The sequence below is a fragment of the Diabrotica undecimpunctata genome, chromosome 8, assembly GCF_040954645.1.
Source record: "Diabrotica undecimpunctata isolate CICGRU chromosome 8, icDiaUnde3, whole genome shotgun sequence".
Lineage (NCBI taxonomy): Eukaryota > Metazoa > Arthropoda > Insecta > Coleoptera > Chrysomelidae > Diabrotica > Diabrotica undecimpunctata.
In genome coordinates this window covers 105,649,428-105,665,329 of record NC_092810.1, presented here as the reverse complement: position 1 = coordinate 105,665,329, position 15,902 = coordinate 105,649,428, and the positions used below count along the sequence as shown (strand labels likewise).

At 32.4% G+C, this 15,902-nt stretch overlaps 1 protein-coding gene across 4 annotated transcripts in view; it reads left to right on the top strand.

Moving 5' to 3' along the window:
• Positions 1-15,902, top strand: part of didum (dilute class unconventional myosin) — a 162,624-nt gene that overhangs the window by 87,383 nt on the left and 59,339 nt on the right. For all 4 annotated transcript variants that reach the window (XM_072540690.1, XM_072540691.1, XM_072540689.1 and 1 more), the window contains exons 5-6: positions 6,878-7,116; positions 10,238-10,726. In XM_072540690.1, the coding sequence (XP_072396791.1) occupies positions 6,878-7,116; positions 10,238-10,726 (728 nt within the window). The remainder of the gene's footprint in view (positions 1-6,877; positions 7,117-10,237; positions 10,727-15,902) is intronic.

Genomic DNA, 15,902 nt, shown 5'->3' with positions numbered 1-15,902 from the left:
CTACACAAGTAACATGTATTAAATCTGGGAAAAATATTTTTAAATTTTGTCCTGCTTTCACCATATAAGGAGCAGCATCCGATAAAATAAGCAGTAATTTATTAGAAGGAATAGTTGTCGGAAGAAAAAAAGTTGCTAATGTTTCTTGTATAAAACGCGAAATTGTTAAAGCATTTGTTTTCTCAAGTTGCTGGCATGAAATAAGATGAGATTTTGGTAAGGTATCTTCTTTAAGAACACCAATCAATAAATGAGCAATATACTTTCCTGAGGAATCAGTGGTTTCGTCTACAGATATGTAAAAATAATTATCTGCAATTTCTTCCTTAATATTAATTAACACCGACGAGTATAGCCCGTTCACATTATTTCTTCTTAGAGACCGATCACTTGGAACATTAAGTTTGCAATATTTTTTTAGAAACGAACTAAAATTTACATTTGCTAATTTTGAAAGCGGTATGTTTGCAGACACTAATGCGCGACACAAGTCTTCATTAAAAGTTTCTTGCTCATCTAATTTTTTTGAAGTAGATTAGAAACATTTAGCCATTGAAGTTTGATGTTTTCCTCCTATTTTTCCTTTTTTTGCAATGTGTGAAGCAGTTCTCACATGTTGGTCTATCTGAAATTTCTTCTCACATGCTATCTATAAATAAAAATAAAAACCTTTATTTTAACCGAACCTTTAAAATATAAAAATATACAAAGTGTTTTTGGTTAATCAAATAACTGGTTTGGAAAAAAAAACACTCGCTAAGTGTTTTAAATGCAGTATTAATCCACAAATTAGTTTTTGTTACTAACCATTAGTACCGTTCGCGTCATAAAAAACTGGTACAACTCTTATAACCGAAAATCGTGTTTTTCAAGTTGTGTAAGTTGAGCTTTTCACGTGTGTCATTCTAATTTCGAAGGCAACGTTGCCAGTTCAACGAAAATATTATATCAAACCAGCTAAAATCAGGGCTGTGCGAAAGGTCGCAGGTTTTAGTATATTAAAAACTAAAACAATATCGAGCATTCTCGATCAGTCAGTCACATTTATATTTAAATATTTATTTAAACATACATCTTAAAAAATTCTAATAGTTTTGAAATTTTCCATTATCTCAGTACCCATACATTGATTCGTGTTTTATTATAATTTATGAAAATATTTCAATTTAAAAATAATGATAGATAATAAATTTAGACATGACTTTAAATTATTATGTTTAATTTCAAATCGAAATGTGTGATTGGTTTCTCGTAAAGTGTAGCACAAAACTGTATTGAGTTGTGGAATACTACAGTAAATAAAACCCACTGGAAAAATTTAAAGTTAATAAAAAATGAATAATTTTTGCAGTGAACAAGTGTGGAATTTAAATATATGTATTACAATTTGAAAAGTTAATATTTTGTCATAGCTCCATTATTATTAATCACTTCTTGTAATCTTCTGGGAACTGAGTTTATTAAATTTAGTGACAAATTTTCATCTTCGGCCAAGCTTTCCTAGATTTTTTCAATGATGGTCCATAAATGATCCCTGTTTTGGAGAACTACATTTAATTTTTGTATTTTGTTGATCATAAGTCCCCAAACGTTCTCTATTGGATCAATATCTGGACTTTTAGAGGGCCATGGAAGAGCTTCAATGCTTTTTTGTCCATAAGGTAATCCCGTACATGGTGGGCTGTGTGGATGGAACAGTTGTCATGCTGGAAAATTAGATTATTGTTGAGGAAAATTTTCCTAACCGATGGCAACATTACATTATCTAATATATTTAAATAGGTTTCAGTATTGAACCGTCCTTCAGTTCTCCAACACATTCCTAAACTTTCTCTATACATCCAAGCCCAAACATTTACAGAGAACCGTCCGGACTTATCACTTGATAAAATATAGTTTTTATTAAACCTATTTCGAGGCGGTCTATAAACCCTAATATGGCCATCATAATGAGACTGGAATACTTTTTCATCAGTAAAAATTACACAGTCCCAAAAATTAAATAAATTATTTAAAACGTAATTTAAAGCAAATAGGAGTTTACTTTGTTTATGTTTCTCGCTAAATTTGTATTTTCGGGCTGCTGCACAATTTTTTAAATCTGTTCTTCTAATTCTCCTTAATGCTGTAGTTATAGCAGCATTAAAGTTTGTATTAACTTTTGCTTGCCTTGCCGTATGGAAGTCATACGCTGTTAAATAATTAGTTAATGTTTCATCTTGTTGGGCTGTAGTAATAACTGGTCCCCCACTTCCTCTCCTTCTATCCAAAGTCTGCTCGTTTTCACATTTTTTTTAATGTTGTGGATTGTGGTTTTGCTTCTATTTAACTCTTTAGCCAGTTGTCGAATAGACCAACCATCTTCTATTTTTGAAATTATTCTCGTTTTATCAAACTGACTTAACTGACGTGGCATCTTTAAAAATTCACTTTGACAAACTTGTCAAATCTGACTGATGGCAAGCAATATTTTTAATGTTTAATTTTTATGTTTAATCGTTCGGATATGTTCGAGAAGTTTTCACGCGCTGATAACATCTGTATAGATGCTAAACCAACATTTTTCAGTTTTAAGAGGATTTTTTAAGACAGACGATGATATCTTACGCCGCTTAATTTTATTCTCATTATCATTTATACACCGTAAATCATTTAATTTTGAAAAACATATACATCTCAATGGGTAGGTAAATGTTTTTTGTTTACATTTTATACATAATAATGTAAAAAAGTAATAGTCTATTTATAAATAAAAACGGATTAAAATTAGGGTGTAGATTCAACCTCCATAAGGAACATTACAGTGAGATATTGGATTGTAATGTAATAGTGTCACGTTTTGAAAAGCATTTTTCGCCCCTGATGTTTTATAGTTTATAATCTACGTAGGATAAAGTATAATGTTAGTTTTTCACATTTATCGTTTATGTAATAAATACTAAATTAATTTAGGTAGTTTGCCTGTTACTAAACTTATTGACATAACATACAGTCAACAGTTTGTGTTCTGTAAGTAATTGAAGTATAAAATTACAGTAGATGCATTCCAATGTTCCCTATGCCAATACCCTAAGTATAAATATCGTTCAACATTTTGGACATTAACTCAATCCTCTCTCTGGTTATTAAATTTATTAGATTCGGATTTTTGTTGTTAATAATAAAAATAATACCTATCTAAAAACTTTATACATTTTTGAACGTTATTTTTTACGTTTTACGTTTTATTTAAATTTACTGAAATTCCGTTATCTGTGATGGCAACACGGCAACACATTGTGTCCAATCTGAACACAGGTTTACATTGGGAAAAAAAAGTGTACCAGTTTTATATGACGGGAAGTGTACATCATATAACTTATTTTAAAATTCAACAAAAGTTTTTTTTTGTTAATTTAATTACAATAAAAAAATTGTGTTTTAGAATAGCTGACTTCATAAAAAAAAGTAAAGGTGAAAAATTTTTCTAAATACACACCATTGTATTGTACCATGGACAATTTTTTCTCACTAAAGGAAGCTATTTTTCATTTAAAAACAACCTACGAGTACTAAATTTCAAGTAAATACGTTTATTGGTTTTAAAGTTATTGTTGTTATTAACTAAAAAAATTTAATTTTTTTTAATTTTAACACCCTGTATCTCGAAAAGTAAATAAGTTTGACCCCTCATTAACTATATCGTTTTGTTCAATTTTTCGAGAAGTATCTACAGTCAAACGTTGTAGGTGTCATTTGGAAACACCCTGTATGTATGAAATATTAGATATTTAATAGAAAATATTAGATACTTACAGTTTTGCCAAAGACTGAACAGTAGATTTTTCCCATATCCATAGACAGCTCTTTATAAGGTTTAATCCAAGTTGAAGCACTGGTTGTTTTAGGCATTATAAAATCACAATCTTCCTTTTTGTTACGCACAACGAGTGTTTACGCTTTGAATATCAAAACAAAAATGATTTACAAATCTGAGCATCAAATTAGAAATGTTTAGGTACCTAATTCAATAAACTGGGAGATTTTGGAAAATCCCTAAATTAGGAACAAAACTATTAGCCGTTTACCTGCTGTTAAGATACAATAAATTGTAGATAGATTTGGGGATTAGATCATAAAATGCAAGTGAGCGAACCCTTAGCGATTATCCAGTAACTGAATGCCTCAGTGACCGAGACTTTCTAAGAATGTTGAGGGCTACTTAAATTGATCTTCTTTGAAATTGTAAATGTTTTGTACCTGTAGAGATTACGTACTTAGATCATTTCTTGATTAAAATGACTACAAAATTTTATACAAGAATTGAAATAAATTGGTATGTTTAAAAATTTTCAAATACAGTATAAAAATCTGAACTTTTATGCACTTTATGCAAACTTTTATACAAATATGCCAAAATATGAAATATTTGCATAAAATATGCACAATATGCAAAATATGCAATATGCATATTTGCCGAAGTCTAGTGATGAGTTTGAACTATGTACGAGTGTATTTTTGGTAATTGGTGATGAGTTTACGTGTACCCGATATGTTACAGTTATAAAAAATCGTGTAGAACATGAACACAGATTGTTGAATCTATCAACTGAACACGTTGAATCTATTTTCTTTATAAAATGCTTTATTTTTTTTATAAATTTTTCTATACAATCTAGTTATCCGAATATTTCAATATTCCGGCACACTATGGTTACTAATAGTGTCGGATAAGTGGTATTTTACTGTATTTTATTTTTAAAATAGTTTACAAATATAAAGAAATCACACAGTTTAATTTTATTAATTATTTTAATTTTTTTTCATACCTCCACCTCCAATTTATTTGGCGAACAGGAGTATCTTTTTTCATAATTATTCTTTGTCTTTACTTTTATTTACATTTATTTATAAAAACATGCTTTACATGTTTTAGTATTTGTATACATTCTTTAAGAATAAAAAATATCATCATAATATATATTACCTAGTACCTAGGTAAGTATCTTGATTCCATCCTTGCCATCCCAAGTTTACCGGGCCTTAATATAATATATGTTTGGTATTCTGGGAACAGTGTATACCTAGAGTTCCACAGAGATGCCGGCACTTCACACCTCGCTGTATGGCCACGTTTACACTCCTCGAGAGATACAAGAACGTCGACAGAATATTGACTCTTCTACTGCCCTCACTTCGTGTCACCATCTTTCGTAAAACAATATTTGCGATTCTGTAAGGACGGTTACTATTTACGTAAGGTTTCTGGCGACGAAGTGTTACCGCAGCTCGACCACTGAGTGAAAAGCTCCCAAGCCTGCTTGGTGCTTTTATTTGCTCTTGACTCAATTGTCCTAGGGAACGCTGTGTCAGTCCGACACGAACAGAAATAGTTTTAAGACCACTGTCTTTTCCTATTTCAATGGTCGTGTCTATCTGACCAGGAAACGTTCTCAGTCAACACGTCGGTCCTTGTACGTCTGATGGTTCAAGTAATGTCGTAGCCACCACGGCTTCGTATTTACTCAACCACTAAAAGGTTTTTTTCCGAAGTTGATAAAGTCTTCTTGTTTAGAAGTCTTCGACGAAAAATCGTCACTTAATTAATAATAAAACTCAAAGTAGTAGTGGTAGTGGCACCAAGCCAACAAGGTCTAGTGGGGCTAGTAGGGTTAGACGACTAGATCCCGATCGAAAGATGTGCTGCTATTTTATATACTTTGTTTGCGAATTCGCAGCAATCTTTCGCCGGGAGGCCAATGACAAAGCAGTTAATAACGAGCTTTGTGATTGGTCGGCCAAAGTAACAGTCTGTGTCATGATTGGTCACTTTGGCGACACTTTAATGTACTACAGTATATATATATATTCGGTTTTTATAACGTCTTACGACGTTGTCCGACTCCCAAACGCCACTGTATTCTGTCTTGAGTTAGGTTTTCGTCCAGATTTCGAGCGCTAATCGCTTTCCTAACTCCCAGGTTCCAGCTCTGTGGTGGTCTTCCTCGTTTCCTCTTCTCTGGGGGTTGCCACATCATCGTTTTTTTAGGCAATCTTTCGTCCCCCATTCGGCTCACATGCTCATACCATATGAGCTGTTTTCTCTCAATATCCTCAACTATAGTGCCCTCTATACCCATTTGTTGTTTTATCACTTCATTCCGTATTCTGTCGGCTCTTGATATTCTCATCGATCTTCTGATGGCATCCATTTCCGTGGCTTCGACCTTTTTCTTATATTTTTCGGTTATTCTCCATGTCTCAGCTCCATAAAGTAGGCTAGTTTTAACCATTGTCTCATAGATGTTCCATTTTCTTTTCTTTGATATTTCTTTACTCCATAGAATTCCGTTCAAACATGCTATAGCTCTTCGTGCTTGTACAATTCGATGTTTTATTTCTCGTTCGTCTTTTCCACTACGGTCGAAGATGACGCCCAGGTATTTATATTCGTTGCATGGATTTATTTTTTGATTGTCATCGATATCGAGTTGTTCTGCTTCAGCTTCAATTGAGAGGTATTTTGTCTTTTCTAAATTGATATTTAATCCCCATTTCTGGTATTCTTCAATTAGTTTTCTAAGCATGTATTCCATGTCATCTTTGTCATTTGAGATCACCACCTGATCATCTGCAAACTGTAAAGTATATATGTAATCCTGATCGTTCAATTGTATACCCATTCCTTTGACTTTCCTTTTCCATTGTTTCAGAGCTGCAGAGATATAAATCTTAAATAGAGTCGGAGAGATACAACATCCTTGTCTGAGACCCTTAGTAACTGCAAATTTTTCAGCTAAGAGGTTTCCGAATTTCATTTGGGAGTTTGAACCATAATATAGATATTTGAGAGTAATATAGTTGATATACTACAGTTCAAAATAAAAATATGTTTCAGATCACCAAAGCAAATTCCACTATTTAAACCAGGGAAAGAGTCCTAACGTAGCAGGAGTGGATGATTTACGGAATTTCGAAGAAACCGTCGATGCCCTAAATTTACTGGGATTTTCGGAGAAGGAACAAGAAAATATGTTTAAAATTATTGCTGCTATTCTTCATATTGGTAACATTGAGTTCGTGGATAGCATTATTAAAGTAGAGAATGAGCAGGATCAAGAAGGATGCATGATTAGGGTATGAACTTTATAATTCATGATAACTGATAATAAGTCTTTAATTGATGTACATATTCTATTCAAATTATCCATCTAGTTAAAAAATAAACCTTAATTAATCAGATATTAATAATCACTTATATAATTTAAAAAGGTCCGAATTTTTTTAGACTGAATATTAGATCTTTTCGGTTAAAATTTTAGCCACCTTCAATGACATTTTAATGACAAAGAAATAGTTTAACAATAGCATGTTAACCTGTAAATTAAATATTAACGCCTGTGTCAAATTTTCCAAACCCTGTATTAAGTAAATAGGTTTATACCGAATTTTCCCTTAACAAAGTAATAATAATGATAATAACAACTATATTTTCTCTATAATAACTTTTAAACACCAATTTTAAATGGATTGATGGTATGACGCACAACTGTCAACACTACAGTAATATTCGTTACGATTGCTTTACTACTGAAGAAGTCTTGAACATTATTAAAGAGCTTCATATCTGGAGATCTCCTGGACCAGAAAGAGTTCTCGTCAATATAATTGGTGTCTATGTTCAGTTTGCTACAGTTCGTATGCAGTTCTTGTTGAAGTTGTTCGTTTTCATTATAGTCTAGGCGGGATCTGTTTTGGATTGGACATTATCCATAGGAAGCTATTTTTTTGCCGAAATCCCTTCAGGATGTGCCCAATATCGATAATCACGATATGCGCCAGTCGCAAACCCTGTGCTAAATTTTTTATTTAACAAAATCTGAAAACAATTGAAAATTTCTCATTTTTTTGCTCCTATTTTCGTTTATAATTCGGAAAATATTGATCCTAGAGAAAAAATTATAAGAAGTTAAAAGTTTCGTTATTCAATTTTACACAATATTTTGTTAGCTAGAAATTGAAAATTTAATGTTTATTGTTGAAAACATAGCAATAATTGGAAAAAAAGTACAAAAAAATGAAGTTAATCCTTTAAATGTTTTCGACTTTCTAAACTTGACTTACAAGCTCCATATTCCGCCTAGAAAAACCTTTTAATATGTTTAAAACGTGTGCTAAATTTTGTTAAGATCGGTCGGATAGGTTTTTGCATAATAATTTTGCAATCCAGCCTACTGGAAAAAAATCGCAAATTTTCAAATTTATAGTAGGCCCTAAATAAGGCCCTCAGATAGTTGCAAATTTTTTTACACATAAGGAAAGGCTCATACTTTCAAACGCTTTTTGTAAAATTTAAGTCGGTTCACTAGGAGAGCCTAGAAATTTTTTTAAAGTTTTAAACATTTTTTATATGTATTAGGCTTATAAGCCAATTGAATAACTTTACGAGCTTTAAACATATCAATTTCAAAATGTATACACTTAAAGAACATGAAAAGACGCTTCTTTAAAAAAAAAAGATACATTCGGCTTACTGGTTGCCGAGATATTGAAGGTCAAAGTTGGCATACATTTGCCGTGTAACCATAAGTGATAGAGGGCTCGTTTTTAAACAAATACCCTCGTCTTGTCAAGTACTTTTTATATGAAAAGTTTTACGTAATGCGCTTCATGCCAACGTCCATAAAAAAGACAAATAAAAATCCGTTTTCGCGTAAACTGTCGCTCGGAATGCATGAGAGGTGGTGGTGGGGGACATTCGCTCGAAATGTGAATCGGCGAGTTCAAAATCACAGCGCGCGCTAAAAATTGCATTATCTTGGCTTCTTGTTAACCAATTTTGCTCTTTTTTTTTAATCGATGTCTCGCACGACAAGGATTTCAAATAACATTTTTAATTGCAAATTGGGAAATTTGCAATAAACAATTGTATGTTAAACAAGTAATTTAATTTTTTCTTCATGCATTTTTTTTGAGCTTGCAATTTATACATTGAAGTAAATTGTTACTTTTAGTAAACAAATATGTATTTAATAAATTGTTAATAAATAATTTAAATTGTTAAAACAAAGGCGAATGAACAAAAAATTTTTTCATAAATAAACTTTATTTTGACTCAATCTTCAATAATTTTTTTTAAAGTCTTTTTCTTTTTTTGGAAGGATATGTTTAAAGCTCGTAAAGTTATTCAATTTGTTTATAAACCTAAAAAATGTTTAAAAGTTTAAAAAAATTTCTAGGCTCTCCTGGTAAACGGATTTGAATTTTACAAAAAGCGTTTGACAGTTTGAGCCTTCCTTTATATGAAAAAAAATTTGCAACTATCTGAGTGCCTTATTTAGGGCCTACTATAAATTTGAAAATTTGCGATTTTTTTCCAGTAGGCTGGATTGCAAAATTATTATGCAAAAACCTATCCGACCGATCTTAACAAAATTTAGCACACGTTTTAAACATATTAAAAGGTTTTTCTAGGCGGAATATGGAGCTTGTATGTCAAGTTTAGAAAGTCGAAAACATTTAAAGGATTAACTTTATTTTTTTGTACTTTTTTTTCCAATTATTGCTATTTTTTCAACAATAAACATTAAATTTTCAATTTCTAGCTAACGAAATATTGTGTAAAATTGAATAACGAAACTTTTAACTTCTTATAATTTTTTCTCTAGGATCAATATTTTCCGAATTATAAACGAAAATAGGAGCAAAAAAATGAGAAATTTTCAATTGTTTTCAGATTTTTTTAAATAAAAAATTTAGCACAGGGTTTGCGACTGGCGCATATCGTGATTATCGATATTGGGCACATCCTGAAGGGATTTCGGCAAAAAAATAACTTCCTATGGAAAATGTCCATTATGGTCTGAATTTCTACAGATCCCGCCTAGTCTATTAGATTATCTTAAAAACATCCTTAACAAATGTTTTTTTTTTGAGATGAGATTTTATTCTAGATTATTTCGTTTATTTTAGATATCTTAATTCGCACAATACATTACTTCACAGAACATGATATAGTGGTTATGTTAAAATTATTTTCTAGATCTACCAAAAAGTAATGTCTGAATTACAATATTTCGATAAAAAATTATCTGCTGCTTAATGCAGAACGATATTACAATATTGCTAATATAACGGTATTACAGATACTCAGTCCAAAATTAACTGAGTGATTCTCAATTAATAAATTAACTGTTTGGAAATACCTTTTGTTATATTTTACTACAATAACATGTATTTAACTTTTTTTTTATTTTAGCCAAATGATAAACATTTAAAAACTGTAACAAACCTACTCGAAATAAACGAAGAAGAAATGGAACAGTGGCTGTGTACGAAAAAATTGATCTCAATGCAAGATATCTTTCTTAAACCAATGTCTGTCCAGGATGCAATAGCATCCAGAGATGCTCTAGCTAAACATATCTATTCGGAACTCTTTAATTGGGTAGTACTGATGATCAATCGAACCCTTGAATCAGAAATACCCAGACATAGGTTTGTTGGTGTTCTGGATATCTACGGTTTTGAAACTTTTGAAATTAACTCTTTTGAGCAGTTTTGTATAAACTATGCAAACGAAAAGCTACAGCAGCAGTTCAATTTGCATGTGTTTAAATTGGAACAAGAGGAATATATCAGAGAAGGAATAGAGTGGAAAATGATTGAGTTTTATGATAATCAGCCATGTATAGACTTAATTGAAGCTAAATTAGGAATATTGGATTTACTGGATGAAGAATGTAAGGTAAATTAAAGTCGTATTTTAAGTTTTTATTAATTTATTAAATTTGAAAATGTATTTTATTTGAAAATGACGTATAATTTGAAAAAATGGTTTATATCTTTAAAAAAATTTCCAGGCTCTACTAGTTAACAGATTTTAATTTTTCAAAGTGCGTTGGAAAACTTAAGCCTTTTTTATGTGCAAAAATGTTTCCACTATTTAAAGTCCTTATTGTTTTTCCAGCATACCTAATTTTGAACATTTGCAATTTTTTTGCCAGCTCTGGATTGCAAAATTATTGCACAAAAACTATTAAACCGCTTTTAATGATATTTAGCAAACGTTTAACTTGTATTATAGTTTTTCTAGGCAGAATATGAAGGCTGTGAGTCTTGTTTTAGGGATCGAAAATATTTAAAGAAAAAACTTTACTTTTGTACTTTTTTGGTCTGTTTTTTGACAGATCCTGCCTGGACTGAAAGTAAATCCTAGGTCCAAGGGACATGAGATTCCCTTAGTAGGATGTTCTTATTTCCTAAGATCGAAGAGGTCACGCCCCCGTGGAGACGGTAACTCCCTGACCCCCCAAGATACCTTCCACCCTTTCTTCATCGTAGACATAACGTTGAGGAGACTTTAATTGTTTTTCATCTGGGATGCCCTGGGAAATGGGGCATCTGAGAGACCTTTTTGCAGTGATGCCGCTTTCATAGAGGTGTAGTTATGCGCCTTTCTCCCTTCTTAACTTTCTTTTTGTAAATTCTGTAGAATTGCATCTTTTCGTGTGTACTTGTCTAGAAAGCAAGAAACCTTAATCTTTGACCTTGGTCACTGGCTCTCCGCACTAGGGTGTTGTGTGTGCTAAACCATTTGGCAAACGGTGTTTGCCACTTAAACGGTGTAACGTAATATTATTTAACTTAATTACTATATAATGGGAATAAGTCACAATTGAATGTTAAAATAAATTCATTGACGTTTCAATTTCCACTTCGAAAATCGTTCTCAAAATACAAACATTAATGTAGTAAATTAAAATTAAAATAGCCATAAACTTAAAAATGCCACAAGAAAATAGCTTCAGAACAATATTTAACTTATAATAAGGAAGTAAGTCATGCATTCCTACGTGTATAGTGCCCTCATATGCCTCGTGTATATGTTTTTGTATTTATAAGTTTTTGTAATATAAAACTACCTATCCTATTTCATTAACTAACCTTTTCTAACTACTTCACTTGCCAGGTTCAGTCCAATGCCACTATATACAGTTATGTTTCCTACGTCTTCCTATGTGTTCTCGTCGTTAAGTTTCTTGGACTTTCATTGCATGATTTCTTAGTTTGTTGAATATTCTGTACAATTTTTCAGTCACTTATTTTGTCTAGAATCCTTAGCTCTTTAGTTTCTCGGTATATGAACCTTTTGGATACGTATATGGCAATGTTCACAGCTTCCCCTATAATGTGGTTATGTGCTACTTAAATCTTCTTCCTGTTAGTTTTACAATTTTAGCCCCAAGCTACTGATCCATATATTATGGCTGGTATGATGATACTGTTTGCCATTCTAAACTTCGTTTTCAGACTTAGCTTACGCTTTCTTCTAATAAGAGAGCTTAATGATAGCGCTGTTGACATGTGAGTGTATGTCATTCCTTTTTCCATTAGTACTATTTTTGTTGATTGAACCATTCTATCTGTGAGCTGAACATCCTCATTTGGCGGTCTGGACTTACGATTTGGAGCATATTGTTGGTATCGTCTGGCTAGGTTTAAATCCAGACTTCTCACGGCTACTGCTATGTCATCGGAGGTTTGAAGAATGGTTGGTATATCCACGATGTATATGGTATACAGGAAGGGTGACAGTATTCCTCACTGTGGCACTTCAGCCTTGACTATTTCGACTTCAGACGTCGTGTCCTATCTGAACCCTAAACTACTACATAGTACAAAAAAATGCATATTATTGCCTTGCTGTATCTACTGTATCTAAGTTGGCTTATTTTTGTTTATAATTCCTTCGTGTCTCACTTTGTTAAATGCCTTACTGACGTCTAGAAATGCAGTAGTAGTGTAGTTTTTTGGTTGAAACCACTGTGATGTATTCGGCCAATCTTAACACTTGTAGCTTGCTGAAATATTCAGTTCTGAAACCAAATTGTGCTTCCGGTATCGTGCCTATTGTTTCAGACTCTTCTTTTAACTTAGGTTATTATTTAACTTAGGTATTATTCTCTCTGCAATGTTGCTTATTGATGATAGTAGGCTGATTGGTCTGTTTTAAGTGAATGTTTCATTTTTCCTGCTTTGTGAAGCATTATCACTTGTGCTTCTTTCCATTTCTTAGTCTTTCCTTAGATTACTTTCCTTGAAAGATTTTTAGTGCCCTGTTCGTGATTCTATCTGTTTCCGATGCTGTTTTTGCTTATAGGTATTTAATTATTCTTTTAACCTCTTCTGGGGAGATGTGAGTTTCTTGATAATCTTTTTGTCTACATTCTACTTCTTCTATGAAATCTATATATTCATCCAAATGGTAGTTTACGCTATATTTTCTTTCAAGAAAATTTTCATCGCTTCGGCTTTTTTTATCGTGTACACTATACTATTTTATGCGTAGTGGTGTAATAGGTTTATTTTCGTTTCTTAAGATCTGTGATATCTTCCATATAGCCGGTTTGTTTGGGTCTAAATGTTAAACAAGCTCCTCCTAGCATTTGCTCCTATATATTCTTGTAGCTGTTTTCTCACCTTCCTGTTTAGTTGGTTTTCTTCTCTTCTCACTGTGGATTTCTGGGTTTCTTTTCTGTTCTTCGCATTTTATTTTTTTCGCTTATACGTTCTTTTAAGTCGTTGCTTATCTCCGGAAATCTTTCTTTTTCAGTGGGTTTTTCTTCAGTTACTGTACTTCTTTCAACTGCATTTTGTATACACCTTTTCAATTCTGCTACTTTTCTCCCAGTTGGTTGGCTGAGTTTATTGTTGGATTTGTGACAATGCTTTCACTATATGTTTAAAATCTTAACTTTTTATAGGAAACTAATGGCAATAATGTTTAACTCAATATTTTTCAATAATATATTTTCCAAGATTTTCCAATTATCATCCCAATTCTTAAACCCAACACACCTAAAGACGATCCCTTGTCATATCGTCCAATCTCCTTGACATGTAGTATGTGTAAACTAATGGAAAAGATTATAAATAACAGACTAGTATGGCATCTAGAAAACTCAATGTTATTGTCCTCCTATCAAAGTGGGTTTTGTAAAGGCAGATCCACTAACGACAACTTAGTATCGCTTGAGTCTGAAATCCATGAAGCATTTCTACACAATCAAAAATTACTAGCTGTCTTTATCGATATCAATAAAGCTTTCGACACTGCATGGAAATATAACATTCTAAAAACACTACAGAAATTTGAAATTGAGGGTCGCATACTAGCTTTTATACAAAATTTCTTAACTCATAGACACATTGAAGTAAGAGCTAACGGTTATAACTCTAGTCCACGCTCTCTTGAAAATGGAATTCCGCAAGGCTCCATTTTAAGCCCAACATTATTTCTGATTGCAATAAATAACATCTTGGACGAAATGAGATTACCGATTAAAGCCAATTTATACGCAGACGACTTGATTATCTACCACAAAAGCAGAAGTGTGGAATGTGCAGCTGAAGTAATACAGAAGTTTTTACACACGCTGGAAAAATGGTCACTTAAAACTGGTTTTAACTTTTCTCCTGAAAAAACACAGTACATAATATTCAGCAAACGGAAAAATATAAAGAACGTTAATCTAACTTTAAATGGACATATTCTAAAAGAAACAAACGAAATAAATTGCCTGGGGTTAACTCTAGATTGCACCCTAAACTGGAAAAGTCATATACGTACCTTGCGCAAAAACAATGTCAACCTAGAATTAATCTCCTGAAAATTCTCTCAAACCGTACGTGGGGAGCAGATACAAGAACCCTATTAAACTTATACCAATCACTTATACGTAGCAAATTAGACTACGGCTCAATATATTATGGTACTGCCAAAAAAACTACATTAAAAAAACTAAACTTAATTCAATCAACGTCACTAAGAATTGCTCTGTGCGCATTTAGAACTAGCCCAACCAATAGCCTTCAAGTATTAGCTAACGAATTACCTTTACACTTACGAAGGCAACAATTGTCACTAAATTATGCAACTCGTGTATCATCAAATCATCAAAATCCCATGCATTCAAATATCTTAAAACCTAAATGTATCAATAATTACAAAAAACCTATGAATACACTCCCTTTTCATGACAGAATTAAATTTAGTGGTTACTACTGTGAGCAGTTTAGTGCCATCATAAATCCAACCCAAAACTTTCCCTCTTGGTCAACTAGTCCACCAATTGTAAATAAATCTCTTATTCGCTAAATAATATCCCTATATCCAAATTCTGAACATATCTACACTGATGCATCAAAAACTCAATCAGAACTAGCAGCGGCTTACATACATGGCGCAGACCATTTTAAAATACGACTCCCTCCGAGTTGTAGCATATTCACTGGAGAAGCATTGGCTATTTTAGAGGCACTGAAAGTTTGCAGAAGAAAATCCGCACCTCATTATATTATAATAACTGACTCATTAAGTACACCAAAAGCTTTACAGCAATTGTATCCATCAAATGAAATTATAATGCTAATAAAAAATGAACTCGTACTACTATCAACAAACAACATAGAAATAACTTTTTTATGGGTGCCATCACACGTGGGAATCAAGGGAAACGAAGCAGTGGACCAACTTGCGAACGAAGCTGTACTAGATGAAAGCATCCCTGTATCACACATGCTATCAAGAAACGACCACAAAACCTCCATTAAAAAACATATTACCAACTTATGGCAGAGTAACTGGAATTCCACATCCAACAAATTAAAATCACCTTATCACTCCCACTCAAACGTTGTGAACAAGTAATAATAACTCGACTACGAATATTACATATTATACCAACCCATATTCATTTAATAAATAAAGAAGCCATCCCTTTCTGCCACAACTGCAAGACACAAATCACTGTGAAACAGTATTCTGTTAGAATGCAAAACATACACTCAAGAAAGAAGAAAAAATAACCTCTCTACCAACATGAAGGATCTACTAAGCTGCCAGTTCAACCAAGTGCTGA